The sequence below is a fragment of the Paraphaeosphaeria sporulosa genome, assembly GCF_001642045.1.
Source record: "Paraphaeosphaeria sporulosa strain AP3s5-JAC2a unplaced genomic scaffold CC84scaffold_17, whole genome shotgun sequence".
NCBI classification, from domain to species: Eukaryota; Fungi; Ascomycota; class Dothideomycetes; order Pleosporales; family Didymosphaeriaceae; genus Paraphaeosphaeria; species Paraphaeosphaeria sporulosa.
Genome location: NW_017253376.1, coordinates 418,854 through 445,692, shown reverse-complemented (window position 1 = coordinate 445,692; position 26,839 = coordinate 418,854). Strand labels below are relative to the sequence as shown.

The window sequence follows — 26,839 nt, the reverse complement described above, 5'->3', positions numbered from 1 at the left end:
ATCCGTACTTCAGCTGCCGCGCTGTTCGACGCGTGTGGCTGACTACAATTGCACAGCCCTCTATTCACTGCCTCAATCCTACGCAGTGGCGAAAAATTACTCCACGCCAAAACTAATTGTTCATTGCTGATACTGGCGACTGAATTCACCCAGCTACCGGGAAGGCTTGGATACAACTCATGAGGCTCCCTGGATACTAGTGATTCTGAATTTCAATGAAGTGCGCCCTACCACAGAGGGAAGATGAGGCCAATCAACCAGCATATGATAGAGTCGGAGAATCGTGGCTGCGGATTAGATCACGAGGAGGATACCGACAGTTTGTGAGGCTAGGGCGGAGGCGGGCCTCGGGGTTCCAGTCAGAACTGTTCTACTCTGCCAAAGCCCGTCCGTGCGAGCAAACGATATCGCGGTCCGGTTTTCACAACTGTTGTTTCATTTACACTGATATTTGCTTGCAAGACTTACCGGTAAGCCTCAGAGTTCGCCCGACCGGTCGGACCCCGAGCCTATTCAACGGTCTTGCGCGCGACGATATAAACACCGGCGTACAATATTAGCTGGATAACATAGGAATTTCTAGTAGGTCAAGTTACCCTAGGAATTGCTACTGGTTTTTGGTTATGGATATCGCCTTAATTCGGTCTTTTTCGTTGTAGTGAGAAATGAAAGCCTGTGCACAGTGTCCAGCTAAGGCCTTAGGTCTACGAATTGCGTCCAATCTCACTTTTGACGTTCACACCGACATCTGGCCGTCCGTGCAATCATACATCGAGCGTAACTTTGGGTATGGGTTGAGCACGATTTCAAGGTTCCTTCGATCCAACAGGTGAGAAGGTAGATACCGAGCTGGTATTGAACATGACAATTATCATAGCTTATGAAGTAAAGTGGATGGTATATCTAGGATAGGGGAATCTCAATGCTTACAATCTCAATCACCTAGACGTCTGAATTACCCCGCCGGGATCGCACTCAGCAAAGGGACTACATCCCTAAACTTCACGGGCTTCAAAAGAAACTTATCAAAGCCGGCTGCTCTCGCCGAATTACGGGAAGCATCGCTGCCAAGTCCAGTCAGCGCGAAAACATAGGCGCGAAAGGGTGATGTGCCCTTGCTTCTTTCAGGACCAGGTTCATGGCTGTACAGATTTCCCTGCTGTATTTCGAAATCACGAATAGCCCTCACTGCTTGGAACCCATTCATGATTGGCATACTGATGTCCATGAATATGCAGTCGTAAGGATCTGCGTCCTCGAGTACTGCTGTGCGGTAAAGGCGCACTGCTTCGGCACCGTCCGCTGCAGTGGAAAATGTCAGGCCCAACCGTGTGGCAAATGCAGCCAGGACCTTTAGGTTGATGGGATTATCGTCGACCAGTAAAAGGCGTTTGAAACGACAAGAGGTGGCCGAGTCTGAAGTGGCTTGACGTGTGCTCTCCGTTTGGTGAGTTGTCATCTTTGGCGATCCTGGCTGCTGGGGTGTGGTGGCAGTGACACCTAAGGTATTTTGGTCCAACTCACCACTCCAAGACCGATTTGTTTCTTTGAGTTGGGGCATGGCATATCTGTTCCCTCCTAGCAGGTCTTCGATATACACCTGGTCGAGTCCAGGAGATGTCATTTCTTCGACTGGGATCGAAGAGGAGATTGCAGACTTTGGCCCTCGGGGAGTAGCCTCGTTCAGAGCCGAGAGAAGCCCAGCGAGGACCTTTTGTCCAGTTATCGGTGGATTCACACAAACGGCGTGTCCTTTGCCGAACCTTCTCGCGATGGCTTTCACGGGGACCCCCAGGAACACTATCGCACGTGGAGTAGCCTCTGGGGCAAAGTTAGAGGGATTGATTTCGTAGTCGAGTCTGTCAGCCGAGAGCAGTGCATGCGCATCAATGACGAGAACCTCAACGTTCGGCGACACGTTTTCTGAAACGTCCGTCACTGTCATACCAATCCGGCCCTCGCAGATGTTACGGATGGATCGCAGTAATACCATAGGCGGAGACACGATGCGTAGGATGGGCTCGGTAACTGGTGAATAGGGTAGGGCTATACTAAGCAACCCTAGCGATAGCCCCTGCAACCGATCCTGCTGTGCGAGGGTTCTGCCTACGTGCAACCGACTCAAAGAATCGGACTCTCGTTCGAAGGGAACATTGACCGTGATCCGAGTACCTTGATGCAGGCGACTTTCGACGTAGATTCTACCACTGAGTGAGTCAACAATACTCTTGACTATGCTTAAGCCCAGTCCGGTTCCAGAGGATAGATTGTTCTCCTGCATGAATGGCGCAAAGAGATGATACTTGAGGAACTCTGGACTCATTCCTATGCCGGTGTCGGTGACGGAGAGACTGATACATGGGGAATCAGCATGAGTTTGCTCTAGCATCTTCAACGCCACTTCGATGTGTCCTGAGGTTGTGAATTTGAGAGCATTGCCGACAACGTTAAACAGTATCCGTTTCCAAGACTCTGTGTCTGTACATATGACCCAGTCATGGTTGTTCTCAATGTTCGTCGTGATCATTACAGAATCACACGGAAAGGGTTCTTCTCGACCTCCCGTGGCTTCACGTCGCTTCTTCGTGAGGCCGTGGTTCAGTCCCACGTCGGAAAGATGACGTAGTGATCCCGCGTCGACGACATCTTCGACCAGCGCTCTCATGTCTATTGCTTCCTTCTTTTTGTGTACATTGGTAGATTCACCACGCGTTGGAGTAGTTTCCTCGGCAAGGGGTGCATCCCTTGCGCGGCTGTTTATATTCGAAAATTCCAAAAGATGGTCAAAAGTCTCCAGCAGAGTGTTGCTGCATGACTCAATCATGTCTGCCAGAGAGAGTAGGACCGGATCTTTGATGCTGCCTTGTATGAGCTCGGTCGTTGCTTGTATTCCATGGAGTGGACTTCGTAACTCGTGGCTTATAGAAGATACAAAGTCTGATTTTGCTTGGGTATTCGTCAAAGCTTCCAGGCGAAACACTTCTGCCATCAAAGAATTCCCAAATGCCGTGAGCGAATTGAGATCACCAGTGTCCAGGGTTTTGGCGGTGACGTTGACCCAGGCCAAGCATGTGGCAAAGCAAACTTCTCTTTGGTAATGCCATAAAGGTAGGAATATTGCAATTCGTGCATTTGGAATGCAGTTGAGAAGGCTATCCCATTGTGCAGAGGCAGCTAAGTCCTCACGGGAGTGTTTATCGGTGTTTGCAGTTCGGTTACTTTCGCAATCAAGAACACCATGCTCATCGACCACGAAAAGATGTCCTCGAGGGTATTCAGCGGTCAAACGCCTGATAACTGATTGCCGAGGCTGCTGAGCCGATTGCACTCGGGTTGTATCGTCTCCACGGTACTCCGCAAGCGGCGTCGCCAAGGGTTCCTCTTCGTCAGCGTTTGGCCGCAAGTAACTATCGCCTGGACTGTGATCTCCAGTAGTAATTGCGTCGAAGAACGCTAAGCCATCTAGGTCCATAGCATGGCCGGCCGTGTTCGCGGCTGCTACAAACAAGTTGTTGATACGGGTTGCTAGATCCGATGTGAGCGACCTCGACGCATCTCGTTGATGCGGACTTTGGGGTTCTAATCGGCCTCCAGTTGCGTGATTCGATGAACCTTGTGGGCTTGCAAGAGACGTCGCATTGGATAGATTGGGCATAGCGCCATGTGTGTCCAATGAAACATCTTGCAAAGCAAGAGGGATGAGACTGGGCGGGCACTAGGAAGACTCGTCAGGAACGCCAGATAGCATTAATCGGCCGGCACGTACTTCCAGCGATTGATTGGAGTCCAAAATGTTCGTCTGGCTCGAGGGAAGGCTTGTCGGGAACGTCTTTTTAGAGATTCCAAGGTCAAAAGGACCTGTCCGATATCCGATTGCCTCAATGGTGTCACGTCCTGAAGCAATCTCTTGTTTTGCCTCGATGAATTGGCGCAATCCTTCCATCATCCTCTCGGATCGTGTTCGGCTTCCTTCCATTCTTTTCATGTTTAAATATGAGCCAATGGCTGAAGTGACTTCACGCAAAGTCTTCAAAGCGTCGGGGCGTAGAAAGTCTCTTGCTTTGTCGTCCACGACGCAGTAGCTACCTATAATGTGACCAGAGAGTGAGCGTAGAGGAATCTCGATGTAGGAAATCATGTGCGGATATCCAGCGACGTAGGGTCGACGTGCGAACAAGGGAATTTGGCGGAAGTCTTTGATGCAAAAGAAAGATGGGTCAGCAACGATATATGGGGTTTCTGGTATGTCGACAGGCATGCCACGGAAGACAGACATGGTATAAGGACAGACTCCCCATTCTAAAGGAATCCTAGAAGCACCTAAAAGAAGAGGTTGTGTTAGGTCCCCACCGTCGAGTGGCTGGCTCTTGGTCATCTCAGCGCATACGAACTGGTTGCGATTATCGATCAGGGAGAGAAAAGCACGGTCGCAGTCCATCCGGTGGACACCGTGCTGGACGAGAGCGTTAAGCGTGAGGTCACGGCTAGGTAAGGGGTTTAGTGGCGGCCCGTCTGCGATTTCGAAGGGAAACGAGGCTGCGGAGAGATATCTACAGAAGTGCCCTTAGCATAGAACGAGTATGCACATGGTACACTTCTTCTTACGCAGCAACTTCATAGGCTCGCACGCGTTCGCGATTGTCTTCAGCCTGCCCGGGCTGCGCACAGGCTGAACTGCTAGCAGCCATGGCTTCGAGATGCGAAGTCTATGTCGCTTTAACAGAACCCAGCGCCGCAGAGGTGAGGTCAGGTGTAGATGAGCGTGCGGTACTGGAGCGGGGTACATGCGCGCAAATAATACTGCTAGTTTACGGTCGCGGTTTTTTAGCGCGGTGTATGCGGCAACGGACGGACGGTAACGCGAGCCGGACCAACAATCGATAGGCAGGAGGATTTGGGCTAGAGCAGAAAATGAACGTCTTTGTGCCGAGCACAGAGATTGGATTGTGGATTTTCCAAGTCGTGGCGTGAAATGTTCTTGTATTTATTTGACGTACTGACCCACTCGCCATCAGTAGGTATCCGGATCCTCTCGGACCAGAAAATGATTGCCTGTTGGGAGGATCTTATAGATAAAGTCAAGTAACCTTATCTAATAAGCCAACATGATCACGCCACCACCATTGATTCTCGGTTTTGTTGCGTAGCATTGCCTCAACTGTTCATTCCTTCCCTCAATATATATACATGCATACTCCACCTAATTATACCTGCCCAAAGAAAAGAAAAGTAGAGTGGTGGAGCAAAGCAGGTCATCAATAATGCCATAAATGCATACGTATCGCATCGAATCGTATCCACAGAACACCCGACCCGACCCATGCCCAAGCTATGCAACAAGCAGAAAACACCAAGACGAGCATAAGCAAGAGGTATCCAACCCAGGCACCTGCACTCCATCCGACCCAATCCCGCTATTCCACACCAGGCCCCGCCTACTCATCCCGGTAAAACTTCTTGAAAATTAGATGCAAAAACAAATTAACATTAACCCTTGCCACGCCCTCCCCGCCTGTAGCCTCGCTCTTCTTCCGCCCATGCACACCCGGTGCACCCGCGTTCTCTCCACAGAACAAATTCATAAACTGGTGGTTGTCGAACTGCGCCTGCAGCAATCCATCTAGCGGAACCTCTGCGAACGCACCAGGGATCATCATGCTGCCCTGGGAGCCCTGAATTTCGAAAATTCCCGTGCTGTTGGAGGAGATGGTGATGTCGAGGCGGTCCCAGGAGCGCTCAGGAAACCCGTTCCATGAGACGAGGATGCCCTTGTCGGCGAGGTTGCGGGCGGAGTACTTGAACGAGCCGAAGCGGTATTCACGGCCTGAGCGTTGAAGCTCGCGCATATGGTTGTACTGGCGGGTGAAGGGAAGGAGGAACTTCTTCTTCCCGCGCTTATTCTGCAGCGTTATCATGGCTTGCTCGATGTAGTCATTGTAGGACTTGAGTTGGGATTCGAGGAAGTGCGCTTTGTCGTCCAGGGCGCCTAGTGTAGACTTCACCCCTTCGAGTTCCTTCGCGCGTTGAATGCGCCGACGGTGCTTGGTGCGGATGTCGACGGCAATAGCGTTAAGTAAGTCTTGGTAGTGATTGTGGGGAGAGATGCGGCCAGCGCGCTGTAATTGCAGTATGTTTTCTAGAGCGCAGCGCTTGAGGGACGGATAGTCCAGATCGTGCACGGTGGTAGATCCCATGTCAGTCGTGTAGGTGGAGGCGGCGGAAGAGCGGAGCTTCCGATTGCGATCTTTCATCTGGGCGGCGATTTCGTCGCGAATAAGGGTTTCCCATCGATCCTCGTCGTCCGGTGTGACGGGCTTGCACATGATTTCAGTAAGGTTAGCGCCCGTCTGGATGCGGATGATATATAGAATGTAGCGCTTCGTCTCCATGAAGAGTGCCTTGATATCAGCCTCGGGATCTGGGATGGTCAGCGATTGATGAGCACTGCGAATAGGTTTGGCTCACCTTCTTGCTCGTGGAACTTGGGATTGAGGGTCAAGGTGATCTCGGTCGAGCTGACGTGCAAAAGCTCGTTCTCGTTGTTCTTGGCGCTGCCGAGTTCGCGAATGACCTCGCGAAGAGGATCATCTTGGCTGGGGCAGAGCGTGGGTAGGTCATCGATAACAAGGTTGTGAATGGCGAAGACGTCGGAGAGCTTGATGTAGAGTGTCGGCTTCACGCGAGCAAACAAGTCATTGAATTCGTCGATTTCGAATTGGGCTTCAGCATCGCGAACGTTGATCACTGCCGGCTTGTTAGTTGACGTTATCAGATGAAGATCGATCGAAGAGACTTGCAATTTGACCATACATCCTGCAACCGGTCAATAGCTTCTGTGATGTAGCTGTTGAGGGGCTGCAGGTAGATGTTCTCTCCGCCAAAAAGTCGTCCAGCTGCTACTTGGCCCAAAACCTTGGCAACCTCCCCGAGATTCCTGTTCATGAGAGGCGACAAGCCTCGATCGACAACACCCCAATGTTGCGGCTGCAGGAGTGCAGGTTGCATGTACGACCGCCATACCCAGTGGCCGGCTATCTGAAGCAGTTGCTCTTGTGGTTCGTAGGGAAACTTCTGGCGAAGCTCTTCGAACATCTGCTGAGCCATGTATCGAATACCGAAAGGCATCCTGTGCAAGACCTCCTCTGTGATGGCGAAAAATTGATCGGCTATGTCGCGGAGATCTTGAAGGTGGTGGATGAACATCTCCCTAGTCTCTGGGTCTTTGATCGCTTGGTCTCGCGATACGTTGGGATCGCGACGACTTCGCTGGCCTGTAGATAGCTCCTCGTTATTGATGGATGAGCGGTAGATTTGCATTGGGTCGCTCTCAAGGTCGAGGTGCTCGTTGTCGATGATGTTCTCCTTGATCAATGGACCAAATAGGTCTTTCAAAAACTTGCGATCGCGGGGGGAGCGCACATAGCTGTTGAAGAGCTTGGACCAGAAAAAGTTGCCTCGAACGAATTCCTGCACGGTAGCGCAGCCATCGACTTCTTCTTTCAAGGAGCGCGACATGAGCTTTAGTAGATAGTATTCCTCTCTTCGCTTTTGTGCAAGACCGAACAAACTCATGGTGAGCTGCTCGATGCGCTTCGTGTCCTTGTCCGCAAGGCCTTGCTCGCGAAGACGCTTGAAGAGGCGTGCCATATATTGCGGCTGAGTCTGGAGGACAAAGAAAAGCTCTTGATAGTGCTCGAGCTTTCTTCTCGAATTCTTGTTCAGCGCTTTGAGATCGAAGGGATCCTTGGAGGAAATGTCCTTGCTGCTGAGGAGTGTTCCTACGTGGCCGCCGAAGTGCTTTTGGTGCTTGACAACCTCGTCTAATGTAATCTTGTTCTTGACGAGCAATGCAATCTTGATGTCAAGCTGGTCGATGTACTGCTCGGCAAGCTCATTCTGTCGCACGTGCTGAACAACGGTCTTGCGGAGACGTTCGAACTCTGTGATGGGTCAATAATGTCCAGAAACACGGACTATTCAACATACCGATTTCCTCATCGAAATCAATGTCGCTGTCATTCAGCAAGTGGACGAAGTTCTTCACGGTGGAGACAGGTGGGTTCTTGCCAGTAGTCAAGCTTTTGTATGCTTCACCCTGCTGGCGGCCACGCACAAAACTCTGGATCTTGATGACCTTCTCCATGTTTTCCTTGTAGAACTTCTTCTTCTGAACGAACTTCTGTCGTATGATCATCCCCCGTGCTAGGGACTGGAGTTCGATAATGGCGTCTTCGTGCTCCTCGACTTGAGCAAGGATCAAACCAATGTGCATCCGTAGGTTCACCGCGCGGGCGCAGGCCTGCATTTGTGTGATCTCGGCCTCCTCGTTGTTAAGTGCACAGAGAGTTTCGTAAGTGCGCTGTCGTTGCATGAAACCCCGACATGCTGACTGGAGATCGAGGATTGTTGGGGTCTGAGCCTGTAGAGCCTTGAGATTAGAGAAGTGCCCCTGCCGTGACAGGAAACCACGCATATAAGATTGAAGAGAGATGACAGTGGGCTCTTGGTCATTGAGCTGCGCGAGGGTGTTCGCCATCTCCGAGCGGAGTTGGCCTCCCCTTGCGACAGCCTGGAAATCAATGATCTGAGGCAACTCCGCTTGGAGTGCATCCCGCTGTTGTGTAAGAAGGCTTCTCAAGAAGTTGCCACGAGCTTGTGATTGCAGATCGGACCAATTGACATCGGTGCTTACCAGCTTCTCCTGCACTTCCGCATTTTGCTTTCTTGAGATTGCGCCACGGGCGGCGGCTTGTAGTAGTGTAATCATTGATTCCTGCTGGCGAAGACTTTCCTGAGTTGCATGCATTGAGTTTCGGATGAATGTCGCCCTGGCAAGAGCCTGTAGGCCGATGATGTGGCTCTCGTTCTCCTTGAGCTCGGTATAGTCTCGATCGACTTGGTGGCGGACTAATGCACCGCGGATCATTGACTGGATATGCAGAACAGCCGGCTCTGCGTCGCGTGTCTGCTCATAACGGTCGCAAACCCGGAGTCGCTGGAGTGCACCTCGGATAGCAGCCTGGAATTCCCGAATGCCGTTTTCATGTCGCTGCATCTTCGACTTCGTATATTGGACCTCTGCTCTGGCCTTGCGTCCACGGAACAGATTCTGAACCAGGAGCACCTGCGGCTGCTTGTCACGCCAATATTCCTCTTCGCCTCGTAACCGTGATCGGATGAGGAAACCACGGGCGGCGCTTTGTAGCGTAATCGCAAAGCGTCGCATATCCAATCGGTAGTAGGCGATTTGGCGAGCCCAGTCTCCGCGAATGCGCGACTGGAGGTCAGCAATGAGCTCCTCGTTGTCCCAAAGATGCTGCATCATGTTGCCGAGGCGTATGCGCACCAACGCTCCACGCATTTGGGCTTGGAGATCCAAGATGATGGCTTCGTTTTCAGAGAGCTCGCGGTCGATGCGATCTTCCTCCGACTCCACAGGTTCTGGTTCTGGTTCCGGCTCTACTGCGAATTTTGCGGACATGCCAGAGAAGTTGGGCATGCTGACTCCAGACTTGTCCAGGCCCTTCTGCATAGCTTCCAGTTCATGGTCCTCGAACTGAAGTTTTCCGACCAAGTTACCGATGCGAAAATCGACCATGCCTTTGCGGAACAAAAGCCAAGACAAGGCGTGGATGCAGTGGATGACCTTTGGAATGTTCTTCTTCTCGTAAAGATCGACCAGCTCGAACCGGAACAGATCTGGCAGCTCTATATCGGAGAGAAACTTGAAAAAGTGGGCATAGTTGTTCGAATGCCTCCACTGGAGCTTTGGGTCGCGGAATATGCGGAGTGCTCGTCCTTGTATAGACTCAACCACTTCGGCCAGTGTCACTCCGTCTCTTAGTGCTTCTTCTAGTTCGACGATGGGCGGGATGTCTTTGTGGATAATGTCTTCTATCCACTCCTTGGCCTCTCCAATGTGACACAGATATTCATATGCCTGCAAGAATTGCCGTTGTTGGTCCATCCAGTTCCGGCTCGACCAGCTAGAGGTCTCCTTCTTTCCACGCGCAGAGTCGGTCCGCTGCAGCCTTCTGCGCCCGTGAAGACCAACAACCTCCTGGTCTGGTGACTTGATGGTGAAATCATCTTCCGAGGCAGACTCTGCAAATTTCGACAGCGTCCGCAGGTGGCCGGTCGATGACTTTTGGAACCGTTGCAGCTCAGGTCTGTCAAGGTGAGCGGTGCTGAGAGGACGGTCGCGGGCGGGTGCTCGTATCGAGTCAGCGCGCGAGACGGCCATGGACAGGGGACGCGGTTTCGCAGGAGGGGAGACGGAGCCATCGAACGAGTTGAGACGCAGTTTGGCGGGAGGCGAGACAGAGCCGTCGTACGAGGTGAAGCGTGCCGGGTCGACGCTCTGCGCGCGCGTGTGGGTGCGGGCGGGACTGTTTGTAGGACTGTTTGTAGGACTGTTTGTAAGACTATTTGTTACACGAGGTGGCTTTTCGGGTATGGGTGAGCTCTGCGGGCTCTGCGGGACCTGTTGCAGCGGCCGCAGCGCTTTTCGCATGCTTGTGTAGTCGAGCGCATTGCTTTCCTTCACCTCGGTGGCAAAGTAGTCGGTCTGCGATCGAGTGAGTGCCGTGCCGTCGCTCTTACCGCGGCGGTGCCCCAGCGTCACGGGCTGGGACGGAGTGGATCCATTGCTGGACAGGGTGCTTGACCGGCTGGGAGGGAACCGGTCCGAGTCGCGCGAGGATGCTGAGGAGCCGTTCGAGGCTATGGATGTCTGGCGGAGGGGTGATGGCAGCGCGGCCTGGTGGCCGAGGCGGGTGCGCGGGGAGTACGAATAGCTCATGGCGAGCACATATGTCGGGAGCAGATGTCAAGAATATGGCGGCGATGCATATGTCGCACACTGCTGGACGGTGGTTGTGTGTTGGTCGCAGTCGGTCGAGGGTTTTGAGGCCGTTCTGGCGGCCGTGAGAATGCAAGCCGGATGGAGGCGCCGGCGTGCACAACAAGCACAGCGCGCTCGCGATTAATGTGTCTAAAGGGTCGGGGGACCAGGCCAGCAGTCGGCACACGCGCTGCAGGGCCAAAGAAAGTAATGAGGAATGCGAAATGGCAGCGCGGGCTGGGAACGCTTCGGCGTGGAGGCTGGAACTGGGCAGCGCCGGCGGTGAAGTTCTTGTTTACCGCTGCTGGGGTCGACGCTTGTGGTTGCCCGTTGCCCTTGACAACGACCACGACATCTACCGGCCTCTCCCAGAACTCCCCACTCGCCCTCCGTCACACGCCAGCCGGCGCGAAACAAGCCACTGAGCACACAGTGCTGCTCATCGCTCTGTTCGTCCACCCAAGCTGCCAACTTCTGTCGTGCTGCAGATCGTCACCCTCTTTTGCATTTGCCAGGTAGGCCAGCTCGCCCCTTCCTAGCGCTGCACGTGTCCTCTGCAGCATCTCGATGCAGATATCCGCAGTCCTCCGGCTTCTGACATCTAGCACCGCATTCTTGACGCCACTGTCCGATGCGCCCCGAGGACTCACGATGCCGTCGCTTCTCTCGGGCGCGTCGAGGCCTTTTTCTCGCCCAGCCGAGCAGCGCGCTAAGATAAGCCGCACGTGATGACCCCTCTTTATCTTAGCGCCATCTTCCGCTCCTCCCACAGAAAAAAAGTGCTGCGACTTCGCTTCTTCTCTTTTCTTTCTTCTCTTGGGAAAAGTCCTCGCTTTTGCCCGGCCATAGATCTTCTACGAACTACGGTCTATCTCCTTCAGTCTTTCTCACCTTTATACTTTTCTATTCCTGAGAAGTCGCTTTTTCCACGTTATGCCCATCACCAACGGTGACGCCATGGCGAAGTCCGCATCCGATGCCTTGGACTTCACCACAGCCCTCGAGGTGCTCAAGAACGAGTACCCCGAGCGCGACGGAATCGATGTCAAGACCCTCATCGACTCCAAGAAGAACGGCGGCCTGACCTACAACGACTTCCTTATGCTTCCTGGCTACATCGGTATGTCCGGTCTCACCGCCTAGCAGCACGCCTCAAGCTGATGTCGCGACCCAGGCTTCCCTGCCGCCGATGTCACACTCGATACTCCTATTACGAAGCGCATCACACTCAAGACGCCCTTCGTCTCCTCGCCCATGGATACTGTGACGGAACATAACATGGCCATTCATATTGCTCTCCTGGGTGGCTTGGGCATAATTCACCACAATTGCTCTCAAGAGGACCAGGCCGAGATGGTGCGCAAGGTCAAGCGATTCGAGAACGGTTTCATCCTTGACCCCGTTGTCATCTCGCCCAGCACCACTGTGCGCGAGGCAAAGGCGCTCAAGGAGTCTTGGGGTTTCGGCGGCTTTCCAGTCACTGGTGAGTCATTACATCTTTTTCTCACCCCGCATATGATGATTTCATTTTATTTTAACTTTCGTTCATCCGCAACGGTTCCGCCAACTGTGGAAATTTGATTTACCTGATCGCGCTCTTCCAATCCCAACATTTTGACTGGTTTGGCGCAACAAAAAGACTGACGAGTAACTTAGAGGACGGAAAGCTCCGCTCCAAGCTTGTCGGTATCATCACTCCTCGTGATGTGCAGTTCCATGACAAATTGGACGACCCGGTCTCCGCCGTCATGTCCACCGAGCTTGTTACTGCTAATCTGGGCATTGATCTGCGCCAGGCGAACGACATCCTCAGCAAGTCGAAGAAGGGCAAGCTACCCATTGTCGACGAGGAGGGCAACCTTATCGCTCTTCTCTCTCGCTCCGATCTTATGAAGAACCTCCACTACCCTCTCGCCTCCAAGCTTCCTCACTCGAAGCAGCTTATCGCTGCCGCCGCCATCGGCACCCGACCGGAGGACAAGAACCGTCTGCAGAAGCTTGTCGATGCAGGCCTCGACATTGTCGTGCTCGACAGCTCCCAGGGTAACTCCATGTACATGATTGAGATGGTAAAGCACATCAAAGAGAAGTACCCCGGCCTCGATGTGATTGCTGGAAACGTGGTCACTCGCGAGCAAGCTGCTGCTCTGATTGCTGCTGGAGCCGATGGTCTTCGTATCGGTATGGGCAGTGGAAGTGCCTGCATTACTCAGGAGGTTATGGCCGTGGGACGTCCCCAAGCTACCTCGGTCTACAACGTCACTCAGTTCGCTAGGCGCTTCGGCGTTCCTTGCATTGCTGACGGTGGCATCCAAAACGTTGGGCACATCGTCAAGGGTCTTGCGCTGGGCGCCACGACCGTCATGATGGGCGGTCTGCTTGCTGGCACGACCGAATCACCCGGTCAGTACTATGTCAGCAACGACGGTCAGCTCGTCAAGGCCTACCGTGGCATGGGCAGCATCGACGCTATGGAGGACAAGAAGGCCGGAGCCGGCAGCAAGGACGCCAAGGCCAGCAACGCTGGAACTGCTCGCTACTTTTCCGAGGGCGACCGCGTCCTGGTCGCGCAGGGCGTTTCGGGCTCTGTCCGTGACCGTGGCTCCGTCACCAAGTTCGTGCCGTACCTCATGGCCGGTGTGCAGCACTCTCTGCAAGACATTGGTGTGAAGAGCCTGAAGGAGCTGCAGGAGGGTGTCGTGAACGGCACGGTCAGGTTCGAACTCCGAACCGCGAGTGCACAGGCCGAGGGCAATGTGCACGGTCTGCACAGCTTCGACAAGAAGCTCTACTCGTAGACCTGAAGAAGGAAGCATGCATCTGAAGGGCGTTTGTTGGCATTGTTATATAGAATATGGAGATGACTGATGGCTTATGTTGGGTTAGGTACAAAAGCAATGATACCATGAATGTTCTTTTTCTCTTGCGACATGACTATCTTTCATTAAACTCACATGGTGGTGCATGCTGCAAGTTTTTTTTTAAGTTTTTGTTTGCTTTCTTCTCGTTTCCTCGTTGACTCGGGATCTCGTGTCGTCGCTCGGGATGAAATCATCCTCCCAGGTGGACCTCGGCATTTTCCCCAAGTTCCCCGCCAGAGCCGATGCTTAGCTCCAACGTCCAGGTACCTCGCGTGTCTAACACCGCGCATTGCTGCTAGCTATGCGCGTACTTTATATACCCTCTCGCGCAATACTCAGATCCAGTGTTCCAAAACATACGACTACTGCAGTAGCATTACAACCGGTCGCTGCATCGCTCCAAGGGTCTACTTGTCGAGCGCTCCATCTTCATACACGGCGGGAACGTGTATCTTTAGGTCAAAACCCCGGCCGAGAAACAGCTCCAACAATTTCAATTGTCCAGAGGAGAAACATGTCTAGTCCGGCAGATCATAAGCCTCTCGATAAACCGCCGAAGACGCCGCCTATGCCTGTCCCCAGTGCGTCGGTGCTGGTGATTTCGCCGACGAATCAGGTGTTGTTGCTGCATCGGGTGAGGACCGCGAGCGCGTTCAGCAGTGGTATGTATAGCTTTGAACGTAGCCATGAAAATGAATTGTCCCCAAATCATCAAAGAGCTGCCTCTTAAGACGTTGCCCCCCATGCTCATGCAAAAGAATCAGACTAACTATTCATCCACCATACAGCCCACGTCTTCCCCGGCGGTGCCATATCGCCCGAACACGACGGTCCGATACCCAACATTACAGATACAAACCCCAATCAGCCCGCATATCGCCTTGCCGCCATCCGCGAAACCTTCGAAGAAAGTGGGATTCTTCTCGCCAAGAAGAACGGCAAGCTGTTCACCGATATTGGCGATGCAGAGCGCGAAGAAGGCCGCAAGGCTGTGCACGCTGGTACGACTCTCTTTGCAGATCTCTTATCGAAATGGGGCTGCGAGCCAGATGTGGAGGGACTAATCCCGTTCACGCGCTGGATCACGCCGCCGAACGTGAAAAAGCGCTTCTCGACGCAGATGTACATCTACTTCCTCCCATTGGGCTCCACCTTGCCAGGCAATTCCAAATCGCAAGCAAGCGGAGATGCAGCTAGGCTGGATGATGTCGAGGCTGCAGACATTGTCATCCCGCACCCTACGCACGACGGCGGCATCGAACACACGGCTGCGCGCTTCCTCCCGCCGAACAAGTGGATCAATCTCGCAAACCAGAACCGCATCATCCTGTTCCCTCCGCAGTATTTCCTTGCGTGGCACCTAGCTCCGTTCCTCGCGCCAACTGTGACATCGCCTTCTTCCCCCAGCCCGTCAATCGCAGAGCTCCAGGCTGAGCGGGACCGTCTTACAGCCTTCCTACAATCTGAGGCTGGCGACGAGTTCAGCAAGGCGATCATCAGTCCCGTAGCCTTGGGGAAGGGAGACTACGGCGAGGACAAGCAAGATGGGGTCGGTGGCGTTACCAAAGACACCGCGGTGTTGCGGCTGGATTATCCGGGGCCAGAGCTTGATAAAGCGGGTGTGAAAGGGACGATGACAAAGTGGGTTGTCACTACAAAGTTCAAGAAAGAGGGACCGAGAGATGTAAGGGTTGTGGAAAGAGGAAGGATTCTCGGGAAGGATGGGAAGGCGTCGAGACTTTAGGGGGTTAGGGTTGTAGATCGGGCTTGCGTAACAACGTTCAGTTCTTCCCGTACCATACCGTGATGCGCTGGCAAGCGCACTATCCAGATCTAATGCATGTCTTGCATTTGCGCCATTTCTTCTAAAAATGCAACCTTCCCCGCCTCCTACGATGTCCTGCTCTCAGAGCGTTTCCCTCACTCTACACCCTGTGGATACTTTCTCAAAGGTCGATGCATACCCTGTGTACAAGACGACTCATTAGCGAAAACCCACTCTAATTTATTCGTACCTACCCAATGCGGAAACGGCGTGAAGCAGTACTCGTGCCCGCGATACACCAACACACCCTCGAACTTTCTCAGCTCAAGCCAACCCCCCGGCATCGCGAATTTGTGGGCCTCGACGGTGGGCTGCCATGTCAAAAGGTCCATGATCGAGCGGATCTTTACGAGGCCGAGGCGCAGCTTGTGCAGGAGGACGAGGAACTCGAGCCACGCCAGCAGAAACACCCTATCTCCCGGAACCTCGCATGCGTAGCCGTACTTCTCAATCAGGTCTTTGACACTGCCCTCTTTCATCTCGCACACATGCTGCGCGAACACCTGGATATCCTCCGTCTCTGCACCGTAGCTGTCGGTCGCGGTCAAGAGGTACTCGGCAATCTCATACAGCACCCACAGCCGCGGCCGCCAACCCTCGTAATAATACATGAACCCGCAATTGCGTATCAACCCGCTCATCATCCCCAACGCTTTTCCAAAGTACTTTTCCTCGCTGGGTGTGCGCGGTGCCTGCGGCGCACACGTCCAGTCCACCCAGATGTACGACCATTGCTGCTGCGCGAGCTCGTGCTGGACGAACTGTAGGTACGTTCTGTCGGGGTCTGGATCGTCTGGCCGGGTCCAGTAATGGCTTGCGAAGAAGACGTCTTGTCTGCTGACGAAGCCAGGAGAGGCGGGGAGAAGGACGTATTCGTTCAACCGGTCGCGGCTCCATTTTGGGATTTTGGATTGTCTGAGGAAGGCGGAGCGAAGCTGCACGAACCAGAAGTGTAACCCAACGCCGGAAGACTGGTCTAGGAAGTCGTCGAGGGTGGTGCACATTTGGAGGATTGCGGCGGGCTGGGGTTTGGTGGCGAGGGCGGACAGGTGGAGAGAGTCCCAGGCTTTTATGCTGCGGGAGACTAGGGAGTGCCATGTTATGAGGGCGATGTGTTCTTGAGTCAGCGCGTTGGCCATGTCTAGCGACAGGTGTTGGGTTTAGTGTGCGAAGTATCGAATTGGAGAAGCGCCCGGACACGATGCGTCCGTATTGTAGTGAACATGCCAAGTTAGTGACCTCCGTGTGCGAGGCTACGAAGCAGTTATAAAGGCTGTTCTCTGATTCTGGCTGCCTTTCAGCCAGTAAGACAAATTACGAACCTAGAAGCGGATTGGAGAAATGCAAAGTCGATGCACGTGTGATTGGTGTAGAGATACAGCTCACCGGAACCGGTCGCGCGGTTCGAGAACGCTGCGCCCACACAAGTGATTGGGCCACAGAAGATCTTTCCGGTGCTGGAACAGCAATGGACATTCTTCTATTACACTCAGAGTGGTTGTTCCTTGAAAGCACTCGCTCATACCCCCATACGGACGCGGTTCCCATTGTTTATCTCAGCGGTGCCTGCAACAAGTCCCTTCTCCAAGGAACAGAGGTCTTCAATGTTGATGCATGACTCGTAAATACCAACTATATACCTCCTTATGATATTGATCCCTGTTATGCCACTGTAGTGCCTTGAAATTCGGGCAAGTGTTTGAAGAGGCACGTGTGGAACGTTGCGGTAGAGCGAAGCTTCGCATGTTCGAATGAGGTGAGACCGAGCTGCATGCTGATTTTTTGTTCGATGGCAGATTTGATCGAGAAGGAGTGAGATTTCCGCAGTAAAATTTTGATCATGAAAGAAGATGTTCTTGCACGTTCGTTCCTGCACGTTCGTTCCGGCGTGTTCGTACCAGTGCAGGCAGTATCTGGCCAGCCCTGGAAGCAAAGTGAAGTGGTTCGTCATTGCCAACTTCGGGCGTCCCTTTACCCCGTGTCTCGACGTTCGGTATCATGATCAGGGTCCGCGCATGGTCGGATCAATTTAGGAATCGACTGTCATACTCGAAAGTTTTTTTCTAAGAGCCCCGTTGCAGAGGATCTTTACCTTGGGGAAACCGACAGGCCAATTCACCCGAAGAGCCAGGATATCAACTGGGTCTTAAAATTGATATAGAGTCAACTTATCTGAGCCCTCACATTTTGATCATAGCCTTGCTAGAGAGTCACACCAAGGATCTCTCTCGCGACCAAAAACCGCGAGATGGTTCTTGGGCATCGATTTACGGGCATAGACTCCAGGAAACAGGGACTAAAAATATCTATACGCACTTAGGAAGTTCCAGCCTAATTTGGGACTACTCCGAAGATTCGAATGCTAAGGAAGCAAAAGCACGATGTGAAGCTGATAGAGTCGCTAGCAAAGCTATGGCCAAATTCTTGGAACATCTTCCAAGAGGGAAAATATCCATAGTGTAGTCTAATCAGAATAGCGCAAGGTGTACGCAACGATAGCTTCGCTAGCGATAAACACTTCCCTGTCAGACTAACGACCTGTGGTTGCGCAGTGTCTGATATGCCTCGGAATCACAAGGGGTTGCCGCCCATTCTGTGCGTATGAACTGGAGCTGCATCCAGCAAACCGAACGCGCTCGCAGGAAAAGCTCCATGCTATGCAAAATCACTAGACTCAAACTTGTTTGACGAAAGATGCAGACCATGTTCTCATTCCTCTCAGCCATCGTGACACCCACCTTCTTCCCACCCCGTGCCAGATATGTAGCGACCAAGAATGAGCTCGCCTGCCACAATGCCAAGTATCACCACAAGTAGGAATCCGAGGTTGAACGTCATCACAGCAAGCATCCTGATGATGGTCAGTATTGCCAATCAACGGCGAGTCGAATTTAAGCTTACAGAAGATACCCTATCAGCGCCCTGATGCCCTCCAGCAAAGCTCGCGGAACATCGATGTTTACCCTCCACGGGTTCCCTGCTCGCCAGCGTCCCCCAAAGACGGCCATGTACATGGGTGTTCCATCGCGCTTCTTCTCACCAGCTTCGACGTCCACTCCGAGCGGATAAGGTGAAAGCGGCGCCTTTTCCGTCGAGGATTCTGCCCCTTCTTCATCGAAACACGTCTCTGAGGACTGCCGCTCAACCTTGGCCCTACTGAAGGCGTGCTTGTACGCGCGCCGCTGCTCCACTTTGCGCCGCGCATCGGCAGCATCGTTTGCCCACTTGTGACCGAGCTGGCTTCTCCAGGCGCCTAGGAAGCGATTCAAAAGTGTGACGACGAAGAGAAAAATCAGTGTCCCAAAGTACTTTGCAGGTGTGTCGGTCGTCCAGTCTGAGAAAAAGAGGGTGACCCTGGTCGACGTTGAAAAGGTTCCTATCATGCCGCCCATCGACGTACTCGACACCGTAGAATTGTTGGCGCCCATTGTACTCATGTTCCTGTGGCCCACGTCGCCCGTATTTATCATGTGGTCCATCTTGGTGGGTTATTCTGGCACCATAGGTAGTAAAGACTCCGATGGTTGATTGACAGGCGACGATCACGGTTCCTGGGATTGCAGCGGTAAAGGCAGATCGGCAGCGTATTGGTATGAGAGGTTATACACGGCGCTGGAGCCTCTACGCGGTACGCGTACAGCAGGACCGCGGCCAAGTAAGATTGTATACGTGCTCAAACTTGCTCATCCAGCACTGACATGGAACACTTGGTCCAAAGGCCCTTAAAGAAAGTGTCTAAAAGAGAAGGAGCCTTGATACGCGGAAAGTCGCAAATTATAGTTGTATGGGCGCCTTACACTTCCCCCAAGCATCGCAATTAACTGTTGCCCTTGATTTGCAGCATGCGCGAGTATTCACGAGGCTGCGGTGCGGGTAACCGCTTTAGGTTAGCATTGGACAGGGGTGCACGCCACATGTCACTCAAAGTCAAATAGTCTGCTCCTGCCTGCCTATTCTGCTCCCCAAGTCCTTCAGAGTCTTTTTCTCGTCGACATTTCACGATGTTTCGTTCGATCATCCTTACTCTTGGTCTCGTCGCTGTTCTTGTTGCCGGACACGAAGGACACGACGATGGCCATTCTGCGGTCGTATACACTACTGTCATGGTCATGGACGGCATGACGACCACTATGGAGATGACCGCCACCGCTAGTGAACACTCGTCAGCTACGGCCGCTGCGGGCTCGTCAACATCGGCCTCAGGTCTAGCGCACCCAACCAGTGTACCCACTCAAATGTAAGCATTAGTGTATTGAGTCCTGTACTTGGTTCGAGCTGATATCTCTTGTAGTGGAGTCGCTGGTATCTTTGTCGCAGCCCTTGCTGGGATTGGGCTTTGAGATGGGTTTCTTCTTCGCATCATAACTGTATGAATGTGACCAAGTATGGAAGCAGGCCATTTCAGCATAGCAGCTTCCTTTGGGTGCACTGGATTCACGGTCTGGGAGACAGCCTCACACTTTGGTGCAGCTTACAGCTACGACGGCTGTTCGTTTGTCTCATTAGTCGGGTCTTCCATATGAAGAGCGAAATTCATTGCTTGCAATACTACATATCCATCCAATTCATGGTGACGGCACACAGTGCTCCGTCGATCAAGACCAAGTCGGATACTAATCCCGAGTTACGGTCGAGGTCATGCGGATGGTACAAGTGCGCTGTCGTATTTTACAGACGCAAATGTGCGCAGGGCAACACTACGTCGGATATGCATCAGTTCCACATGTACCATGTCCACGATGTTGCGAACCACCACTCGATATGAAGTATATCAAACTGAGTGCAGAATAATAGGATGGAATGTCATGAGCACCTGACTAAACAGGAGCAAACCGGCGCACTAGTACCATGACAGAACGCAATAAGTTGGATGTCCCCCGAAAGAGTCAGTGCATGGCATTCAATCCAAGCCACCTAGTTACCCATGAGAATGGCCGATGCAAGCATCCATGCATCTTATCCTACCCCCCTTCCAATGGGAAGAGTCGCCACATCGAGGCGCTCCGAGAAGACGCTCTGCTCGAGATGATTCTCGTCTTATCACCGGAATCTTGCACCAATCAGTACGGGCGAGTCGAGGCATCCCGTTCAAGAGTGGAATAGGACGTGGAATCCTTCACCATACGACGTCCTCTTTCAAGAAAATATAGTCATTACAACAAGAGGTGTTCGCTCAGCTAGTGAAACTCTACTATCCTGATCATCATCATGACCATGAGGACAATTCATACATAAGCCAATCAATGAGGCCTGAGCGATTCGGGATGATAATCGACGCGCACAAGATACTTTCTGACGCTGTGAAGCGGCAAGCGCACGAGGAGTGTAACCTCGGCTGACCACCTAGGAAGCACAAGGTTAATCCGGTCGATAACTGGCACGCGTCCGAGGAACTCGTGTACCCTGAGCGTCAAGACCTCTCCGTCCACCCCCTCCCAGGCTACCTGCTGCAGTGGCGAATGGCGGTGAAGATACCCACAAGCAAGCGGCCAAGTCTGGCCAAGGAACTGGGATGGTAGCTAACGCGGTAAAGAAATTGCACAACATGGCCGTCGTCGTCGCGCGCTGGACATGCCTCTTGTACGCCGCAGCTCCGGTCTTCCTTCAATTTTGTCCGTGTATCTCTCATTGCGGATTCTGTTTTCTGTTTCTGGAACATTGAATGTTACCTTCGCAAGGTGATGTTCAGGGTCTGAGGAAGCCTGCTCTCGAGGTGGATTTCGGCGTGGTACAGCTTCCGCACGCTGCCCCTGAAGTCTTACTAAGCTGCGGGCGCCTGCTCACAACATCTCGTCTTTCTTCTTCTCTGGTCTTCTGTACAGATGCCAGTATGGGATCACTGCATGCATCTTCTCACATTCTCGTTTGTTTCTCATTTTCCTTTTGTGTACAGTCACAACGCCTGTTCTGAGTTCAAGTCATCATCTTGTCGGATAGATTGTGAAAGTTTGCAAGAGGGAAGGTGGAAGGAAGGAACTACGCGACGTGAGAAAAACAGTCATGTCAAGTGTTTGTACTTGTACAGGGTATCATTTGATATGTTACATGCAGTATACAGTGTCACAACTTCCGCCGACTGTAGGCCCAGTACGCTTTCCAGGGCAGCTTCCAGTCCACCTTCCTCAGCTCGGGGTCGAACAGATCAAAGTCGGCCTTCTGCAGGCGATCCAGCCAGCTCTGCGTCGCAATCGCGGGCATGAAGACGCCAAACGCCTGCTCCACCTCGGCCAACTGCTTCTCCTGGCCCGTAGCTTCGCTGCTATACTCGAACCCCCGCTCCGCGTCGTCGCCGTGCTCGAAGTCGTGCCCCACGGAGCCTTCGGACCGCAGCTTGGACAGCATCTCGCGGGCGGTGATGAGGTGGTCATTTGCGCGCGTGGCGACGGCGAAGACGGCGTCGCGGAGGCCGGGGGCGGCGGCGCCTTCCCGGAAGACGGCTTCCTCCTTCACGCCGGCGTCGGCCATGACGTCTAGAGGCAGCAGCACGGCGCCCTGCGCTTGGCCCGCGGTGCCGCTGATGGTGGGCTGCTGCGGGGGGAAGGCGACGAAGGGGATGCCGCGCAGCACGGCGGCGATGCCGGCGGCTTTGCCAATGTGCGAGGCGATGTGGTCAGCGGTCAGCGAGGCCTGGGGGAGCGCGGACAGCGTGAGGTACATGAGCGTGGAGTATGTGTTTTCGGCGTACGACTCGAGGCTGCTGAGGGTGGGATAGGGCGGGTTGCCGAGGTGCTGCTCGCGCGTGTTGATGACGCGGTGGAACCAGTTCTTGGACAGCTTCGCCTTGCCATGCGAGCGGGCGTGCAGGTCGGCTGCGGCGTTGGCCAGCAGAATGGCGACGGGCTCTTTGGGCGGGGTGCCTGCCAGCGCCTTTGCGATGGCGTCGCGCCAGAACTGCATGCGCATCATGCCGACCGTGGGGGTCGACGTGGTGTCTGCGACCTGGGCGACGTCGATGTTGAAGGCGCGGAGGGCGAGGTGGGCATCGCGGGCGGCGGGGGGGATGAAGGTCTGCAGCACGTGCGAGGGCGCGTCGTGGGTCCGGACGAGGTGGGCGCAGTAGGCGCGTGCTTTGGCGACTTCGTCAGCCGACGGCTGGCTGGCGGACGGCGTGAAGCATTGCGACTCGAGGCAGCGGCGCTGGGGTGCGCTTGCTGCGGGCATGCGCTGGAGGAAGGCGGCGCGGGGCGGAGGGAGGCGCATTGCGCGGGGAGGACGGGACGGTGCAATTGGCGTATGGTCAGGGTGCCATCAACGACCCAGCGAACTGCGATGCAAGTCGTGCACACTCACGGCCGATTGCGCTCTGGACGGGGCGACAAAAAGTTGCTGCGAGTGGATGACGCTCTGAGCGGCGCCCGATGGGCCGGCGCGGCCGTGACAGCGCGTCTCGCCGCCGACGCGACGCAGCACCACGCGCACGTCGCCCCGCACGCGCGCTGCAACACCGCCATGGAGTCGCCGCACCCCGACGAGCGCCCGCTGAAGAAGCGCAGGTTCTTCGAGGAGGACTCTTCGCCCGCCGCGATTGCAGCGCCGTCGGCACTGCACGATTCGTTTGACAGTGCCCCGAGCCTGCCTGATGTGTCCCTCGGCAATGCGGACCAGGGCAGCGGCTTGGAGGGCTTCGATGTCGCCATGCTCCAGGCTGTCGTGGGCGAGCTGCCGCATGCGAGTCTGCTGAGGCTCAAGGATGCGAGCGGCAGCGATGTGCAGCGTGGTGCGTGCGATGAACCGAAACGACTGCTCTGGCTGACGCGATGCAGCTATCAATCTGTACCTCGACGGCTCGTGGAGCTCTGCACCTTCATACGCCGCTCCCGCCGCACCGCAGCCTCGGGCGCCCGCCGTGCAGCAAACCCTCGCGGCCGCCCTCCGACGGAACGACTCCGAAGCCTCCGTTGCGTCGACGCCGGACTCCGGCTCCTCGACCCCAATCGCACCCATACTCGAGCAGATGCCCGGGAAGCGCTATGTCGGCTCCTTTGGCGTGACGGGCTGGGCTACCAAGAGCGGGAGTGGTCTGCTCAAGCACGAGGAGCAAGTCAGCATAGAGCGGCAAAAGGATATGCCCAAGGTGAAGAAGGGCATCAAGCGCGTCGTCGGTCTCAAGAAGGTCGACGTCATCGTCCGCTTCGTCAACAGCCGCGGAGAGGAAGTAGGGCGGCTGGAAAATGAGTCTGCTACGTGGATATCCGCACTGCTCGACCAGAAGGTCTGCACCTTCCAGGGCACCGTTGTGTACACGCCAGACAGACTCAGAACGGGCGACAATGTCTTTCTGCAGCTCCGCGCTTTCTTCCTACGCAGCGCATTCGACAGCAGAAAGTTTGTCAAGCCCGAGGATAACCGCGAGGTGAACTTGTTCGAAGAGAAGGAGAGCTCCGACGAGCGCGATCTGCGGCGCCGGCAGGTTGCCTTGGTAAAGCTGTTTGAAGCCATCAACCTGGAGCCAACGCGCCAGAACGCGACGACAGCAAAGCACAAGCGCCAGGGCCTGCTGCAGGCGGCAGAAAGAGAGGAAGAAAAAGAGAAGCCCAAGCCCAAGAACGGAAGCGCTCCTGAACCGGGCTCATCGCCGCCGTCAGAAGAAGCCGAGGACGGAGAAGAGCTAGAGCAAGATCAGTTGGATGCGCTCTACAGGAAAGCCCAGTCCTTCGACTTCAACACCCCCGAGATGCAACCCGCCGATACTTTTGTCATGGATCTGCGCAAGTATCAAAAGCAGGCCCTCCATTGGATGGTTGGGAAGGAGCGCGACGAAGCGCGCAATGACACGGAAGAGTCGATGCATCCTCTTTGGGAAGAGTATGCGTGGCCGACACAGGATGCGGACAACCAAGCCATGCCCGTCATCGAGGACCAAAACATGTTCTATGTGAACCCTTATTCCGGCCAGCTCTCGCTTGAGTTCCCGAAGCAGGAGCAGAACTGCCTGGGCGGTGTTTTGGCAGACGGTACGTAACCGCTCGTGCGTCACGGTAACAAAGCTAACTCGTAGCAGAAATGGGTCTCGGAAAGACGATTGAGATGCTGAGCTTGATCCACACCAACCGGAATCAGATCCCCAAGAGCGATCCTTCCGTTCCCAAGAGCCTGCCCCGACTTCCAAAGAGCAGTACCGTCGTCGAGCCTGCACCATACACCACGCTCGTCATAGCACCCATGTCGCTTCTGGCGCAGTGGCAGAGTGAAGCTGAAAAGGCTTCCAAGGAAGGAACGCTCAAAGTCATGCTCTACTATGGGACAGAAAAGGCTGTCAACCTCCAGAAGCTCTGTTCTGCGTCCAACGGCGCAAACGCTCCCAACGTCATCATCACAAGCTATGGTACTGTCCTGGCTGAGTATGGCCAAGTGGCGAAGCAAGATGGAAACGTCGGCTCCCACGGTGGCATATTTTCGCTCGACTACTTCCGCATCATCCTCGACGAGGCACATTACATCAAGAATCGGCAATCGAAAACCGCAAAAGCCTGCTATGAGCTCACGGCGAAGCATCGGTGGGTCCTTACGGGCACACCCATTGTCAACCGCCTGGAAGATCTGTTCAGTCTCGTGCGCTTCCTGAAAGTGGAGCCGTGGGCCAACTTTTCCTTCTGGAAGACCTTCATCACCGTTCCTTTCGAATCAGGAGAATTCATTCGCGCGCTTGACGTTGTCCAGACCGTGCTGGAACCGCTCGTCCTCCGACGTACAAAAGATATGAAGACCCCAGACGGCGAAGCCCTCGTGCCACTGCCCAAGCGGACGATTGAAGTCGAGGAGATCACGCTCTCCGAGGACGAGCGCAACGTGTACGACCACATCTACCTCCACGCGCGATCCGTCTTCAACGCCAATGCAGAGAAGGGAACGCTGCTCAAGCAGTACACGACCATCTTTGCGCAAATCCTGCGGCTGCGGCAGTCGTGCTGCCATCCTGTACTCACCAGGAAAGCGCACCTGGTTGCTGACGAGGAAGACGCGGCATTAGCATCCGATGTCGCCAACGGACTCGCCGACGACATGGACCTCGACAGCCTCATCGAACGCTTCACCAGCGAGGGAGATGAGGACGTCAATCGATATGGCGCCACCGTGCTCAAGCAGATCCAGGACGAGGCTGAATCGGAGTGTCCGATCTGCTCCGAGGAGCCCATGAACGAGCAGGCCGTCACCAGCTGCTGGCACTCCGCGTGCAAGGAGTGCCTCGTAAACTACATCAACCACCAGCGCGACAAGGGCGATCTACCGCGCTGCTTCAACTGCCGCGAACCCGTCAACACGCGCGATGTCTTCGAGGTCGTCCGCCACGACCACGACTCCTCGGACGCACCCGCTCCTGTACAGACGCCAAAAGTCAGCCTACGCCGCATCGGCCTCAGCGGCTCCGCCAAGACGCAGGCCCTCCTCACACATCTGAAAGGCATCCGCAAGCTCGACAAGGGCATGAAGAGTGTGGTCTTCTCGCAGTTTACCTCCTTCCTAGACCTCATCGAGCCCGCGCTCGCGCGTGACCACATCCCCTTCCTGCGCTTCGACGGCTCCATGAACCAGAAGCTGCGCGCCACCACGCTCACAGAGTTTAACACCTCGCCTAAACCCTACGTCCTCCTTTTGTCTCTGCGCGCCGGCGGCGTAGGCCTCAACCTCACCTGCGCAAAGCGCGTGTTCATGATGGACCCGTGGTGGAGCTTTGCGGTCGAGGCGCAGGCGATTGACCGCGTGCATCGGATGGGGCAGGATTCCGAGGTCAAAGTCACGCGGTTCGTGGTGAAGGGCAGTATCGAGGAAAAGATGTTGCGCATCCAGGAGCGGAAGAAGTTTCTGGCGAGCAGTCTGGGGATGATGAGTGAGGAGGAGAAGAAGGCGAATCGGATTGAGGATATCAAGGAGTTGTTATCTTAAAGTATGGGAGAGGGAAGGGCATGTACACGGTTCGGGGAACATGGCTCAAATCTAGGGTCAGGCATGGAGGGCTACGTATAGAGAGGTATACCCTGAGGGGCAGCATGGCATGACATGGCATATTCAGCATCAGAACCAATCCATCGTCGGCATTCTCGCTTCACGGCTTCCACTGTCAACGTGATGTGGCGGTGGGCTTCGGGGCGCGTGCCTTTCCACTCCTCCCTCCCTCGTGCCATACTTCATGTACCGCGCGCCAGTGTACATCTATGCCCACCTAGCAGTGCCTTTACGAAACCTTAGGCAGCACTCTCCTTGTCTTCCATCAGGCCATTCACACAGCACTGCACCATCGACCCTATCCCGAGCCAACACACCACCCAACCATCCCACGCCCAATGCCACCCACCACGCACGCCTTCCCCC

At 54.5% G+C, this 26,839-nt stretch overlaps 9 protein-coding genes across 9 annotated transcripts; 4 read left to right on the top strand and 5 right to left on the bottom strand.

Annotated features, from left to right (window-relative positions):
* Positions 1-955: 955 nt before the first annotated feature.
* Positions 956-5,026, bottom strand: CC84DRAFT_1210689 (uncharacterized protein; the record flags this gene model as incomplete). Its single annotated transcript, XM_018182305.1, has 3 exons — positions 4,606-5,026; positions 3,767-4,550; positions 956-3,715 (listed from the first exon to the last, which is right to left on the bottom strand). Exons 1-3 carry the CDS (start codon positions 4,686-4,688, stop codon positions 956-958), a joined length of 3,627 nt encoding a protein of 1,208 aa, XP_018029215.1. The 5' UTR covers positions 4,689-5,026.
* A 409-nt stretch (positions 5,027-5,435) lies between these two features.
* Positions 5,436-10,801, bottom strand: CC84DRAFT_1181994 (ras GTPase activating protein-like protein; the record flags this gene model as incomplete). Its single annotated transcript, XM_018180590.1, has 4 exons — positions 5,436-6,418; positions 6,466-6,751; positions 6,811-7,940; positions 7,987-10,801. 4 exons carry the CDS (start codon positions 10,799-10,801, stop codon positions 5,436-5,438), a joined length of 5,214 nt encoding a protein of 1,737 aa, XP_018029214.1.
* Positions 10,802-11,776: 975 nt separating this feature from the next.
* CC84DRAFT_1105493 (inosine-5'-monophosphate dehydrogenase-like protein) lies at positions 11,777-13,641 on the top strand (the record flags this gene model as incomplete). Its single annotated transcript, XM_018175098.1, has 3 exons — positions 11,777-11,972; positions 12,018-12,326; positions 12,500-13,641. The coding sequence occupies 3 exons, from the start codon at positions 11,777-11,779 to the stop codon at positions 13,639-13,641; spliced, it is 1,647 nt and encodes a 548-aa protein (XP_018029213.1).
* Positions 13,642-13,984: 343 nt separating this feature from the next.
* CC84DRAFT_1169964 (uncharacterized protein) lies at positions 13,985-15,540 on the top strand. The gene is made up of 2 exons (XM_018179802.1): positions 13,985-14,366; positions 14,493-15,540. Exons 1-2 carry the CDS (start codon positions 14,219-14,221, stop codon positions 15,446-15,448), a joined length of 1,104 nt encoding a protein of 367 aa, XP_018029212.1. The 5' UTR covers positions 13,985-14,218; the 3' UTR covers positions 15,449-15,540.
* CC84DRAFT_1169963 (uncharacterized protein) lies at positions 15,461-16,844 on the bottom strand. The gene is made up of 2 exons (XM_018179801.1): positions 15,724-16,844; positions 15,461-15,669 (listed from the first exon to the last, which is right to left on the bottom strand). Exons 1-2 carry the CDS (start codon positions 16,666-16,668, stop codon positions 15,625-15,627), a joined length of 990 nt encoding a protein of 329 aa, XP_018029211.1. The 5' UTR covers positions 16,669-16,844; the 3' UTR covers positions 15,461-15,624.
* A 1,403-nt stretch (positions 16,845-18,247) lies between these two features.
* CC84DRAFT_1181990 (uncharacterized protein) lies at positions 18,248-18,957 on the bottom strand (the record flags this gene model as incomplete). Its single annotated transcript, XM_018180589.1, has 2 exons — positions 18,248-18,380; positions 18,431-18,957. 2 exons carry the CDS (start codon positions 18,955-18,957, stop codon positions 18,248-18,250), a joined length of 660 nt encoding a protein of 219 aa, XP_018029210.1.
* Positions 18,958-19,530: 573 nt separating this feature from the next.
* Positions 19,531-19,869, top strand: CC84DRAFT_1223580 (uncharacterized protein; the record flags this gene model as incomplete). The annotated part of the gene is made up of 2 exons (XM_018183506.1): positions 19,531-19,766; positions 19,821-19,869. 2 exons carry the CDS (start codon positions 19,531-19,533, stop codon positions 19,867-19,869), a joined length of 285 nt encoding a protein of 94 aa, XP_018029209.1.
* Positions 19,870-21,589: 1,720 nt separating this feature from the next.
* Positions 21,590-22,690, bottom strand: CC84DRAFT_1191692 (uncharacterized protein; the record flags this gene model as incomplete). The annotated part of the gene is made up of 1 exon (XM_018181198.1): positions 21,590-22,690. The coding sequence occupies one exon, from the start codon at positions 22,688-22,690 to the stop codon at positions 21,590-21,592; it is 1,101 nt and encodes a 366-aa protein (XP_018029208.1).
* Positions 22,691-22,978: 288 nt separating this feature from the next.
* CC84DRAFT_1191691 (uncharacterized protein) lies at positions 22,979-26,413 on the top strand (the record flags this gene model as incomplete). Its single annotated transcript, XM_018181197.1, has 3 exons — positions 22,979-23,246; positions 23,293-24,483; positions 24,531-26,413. The coding sequence occupies 3 exons, from the start codon at positions 22,979-22,981 to the stop codon at positions 26,411-26,413; spliced, it is 3,342 nt and encodes a 1,113-aa protein (XP_018029207.1).
* Between the last annotated feature and the right edge of the window lie 426 nt (positions 26,414-26,839).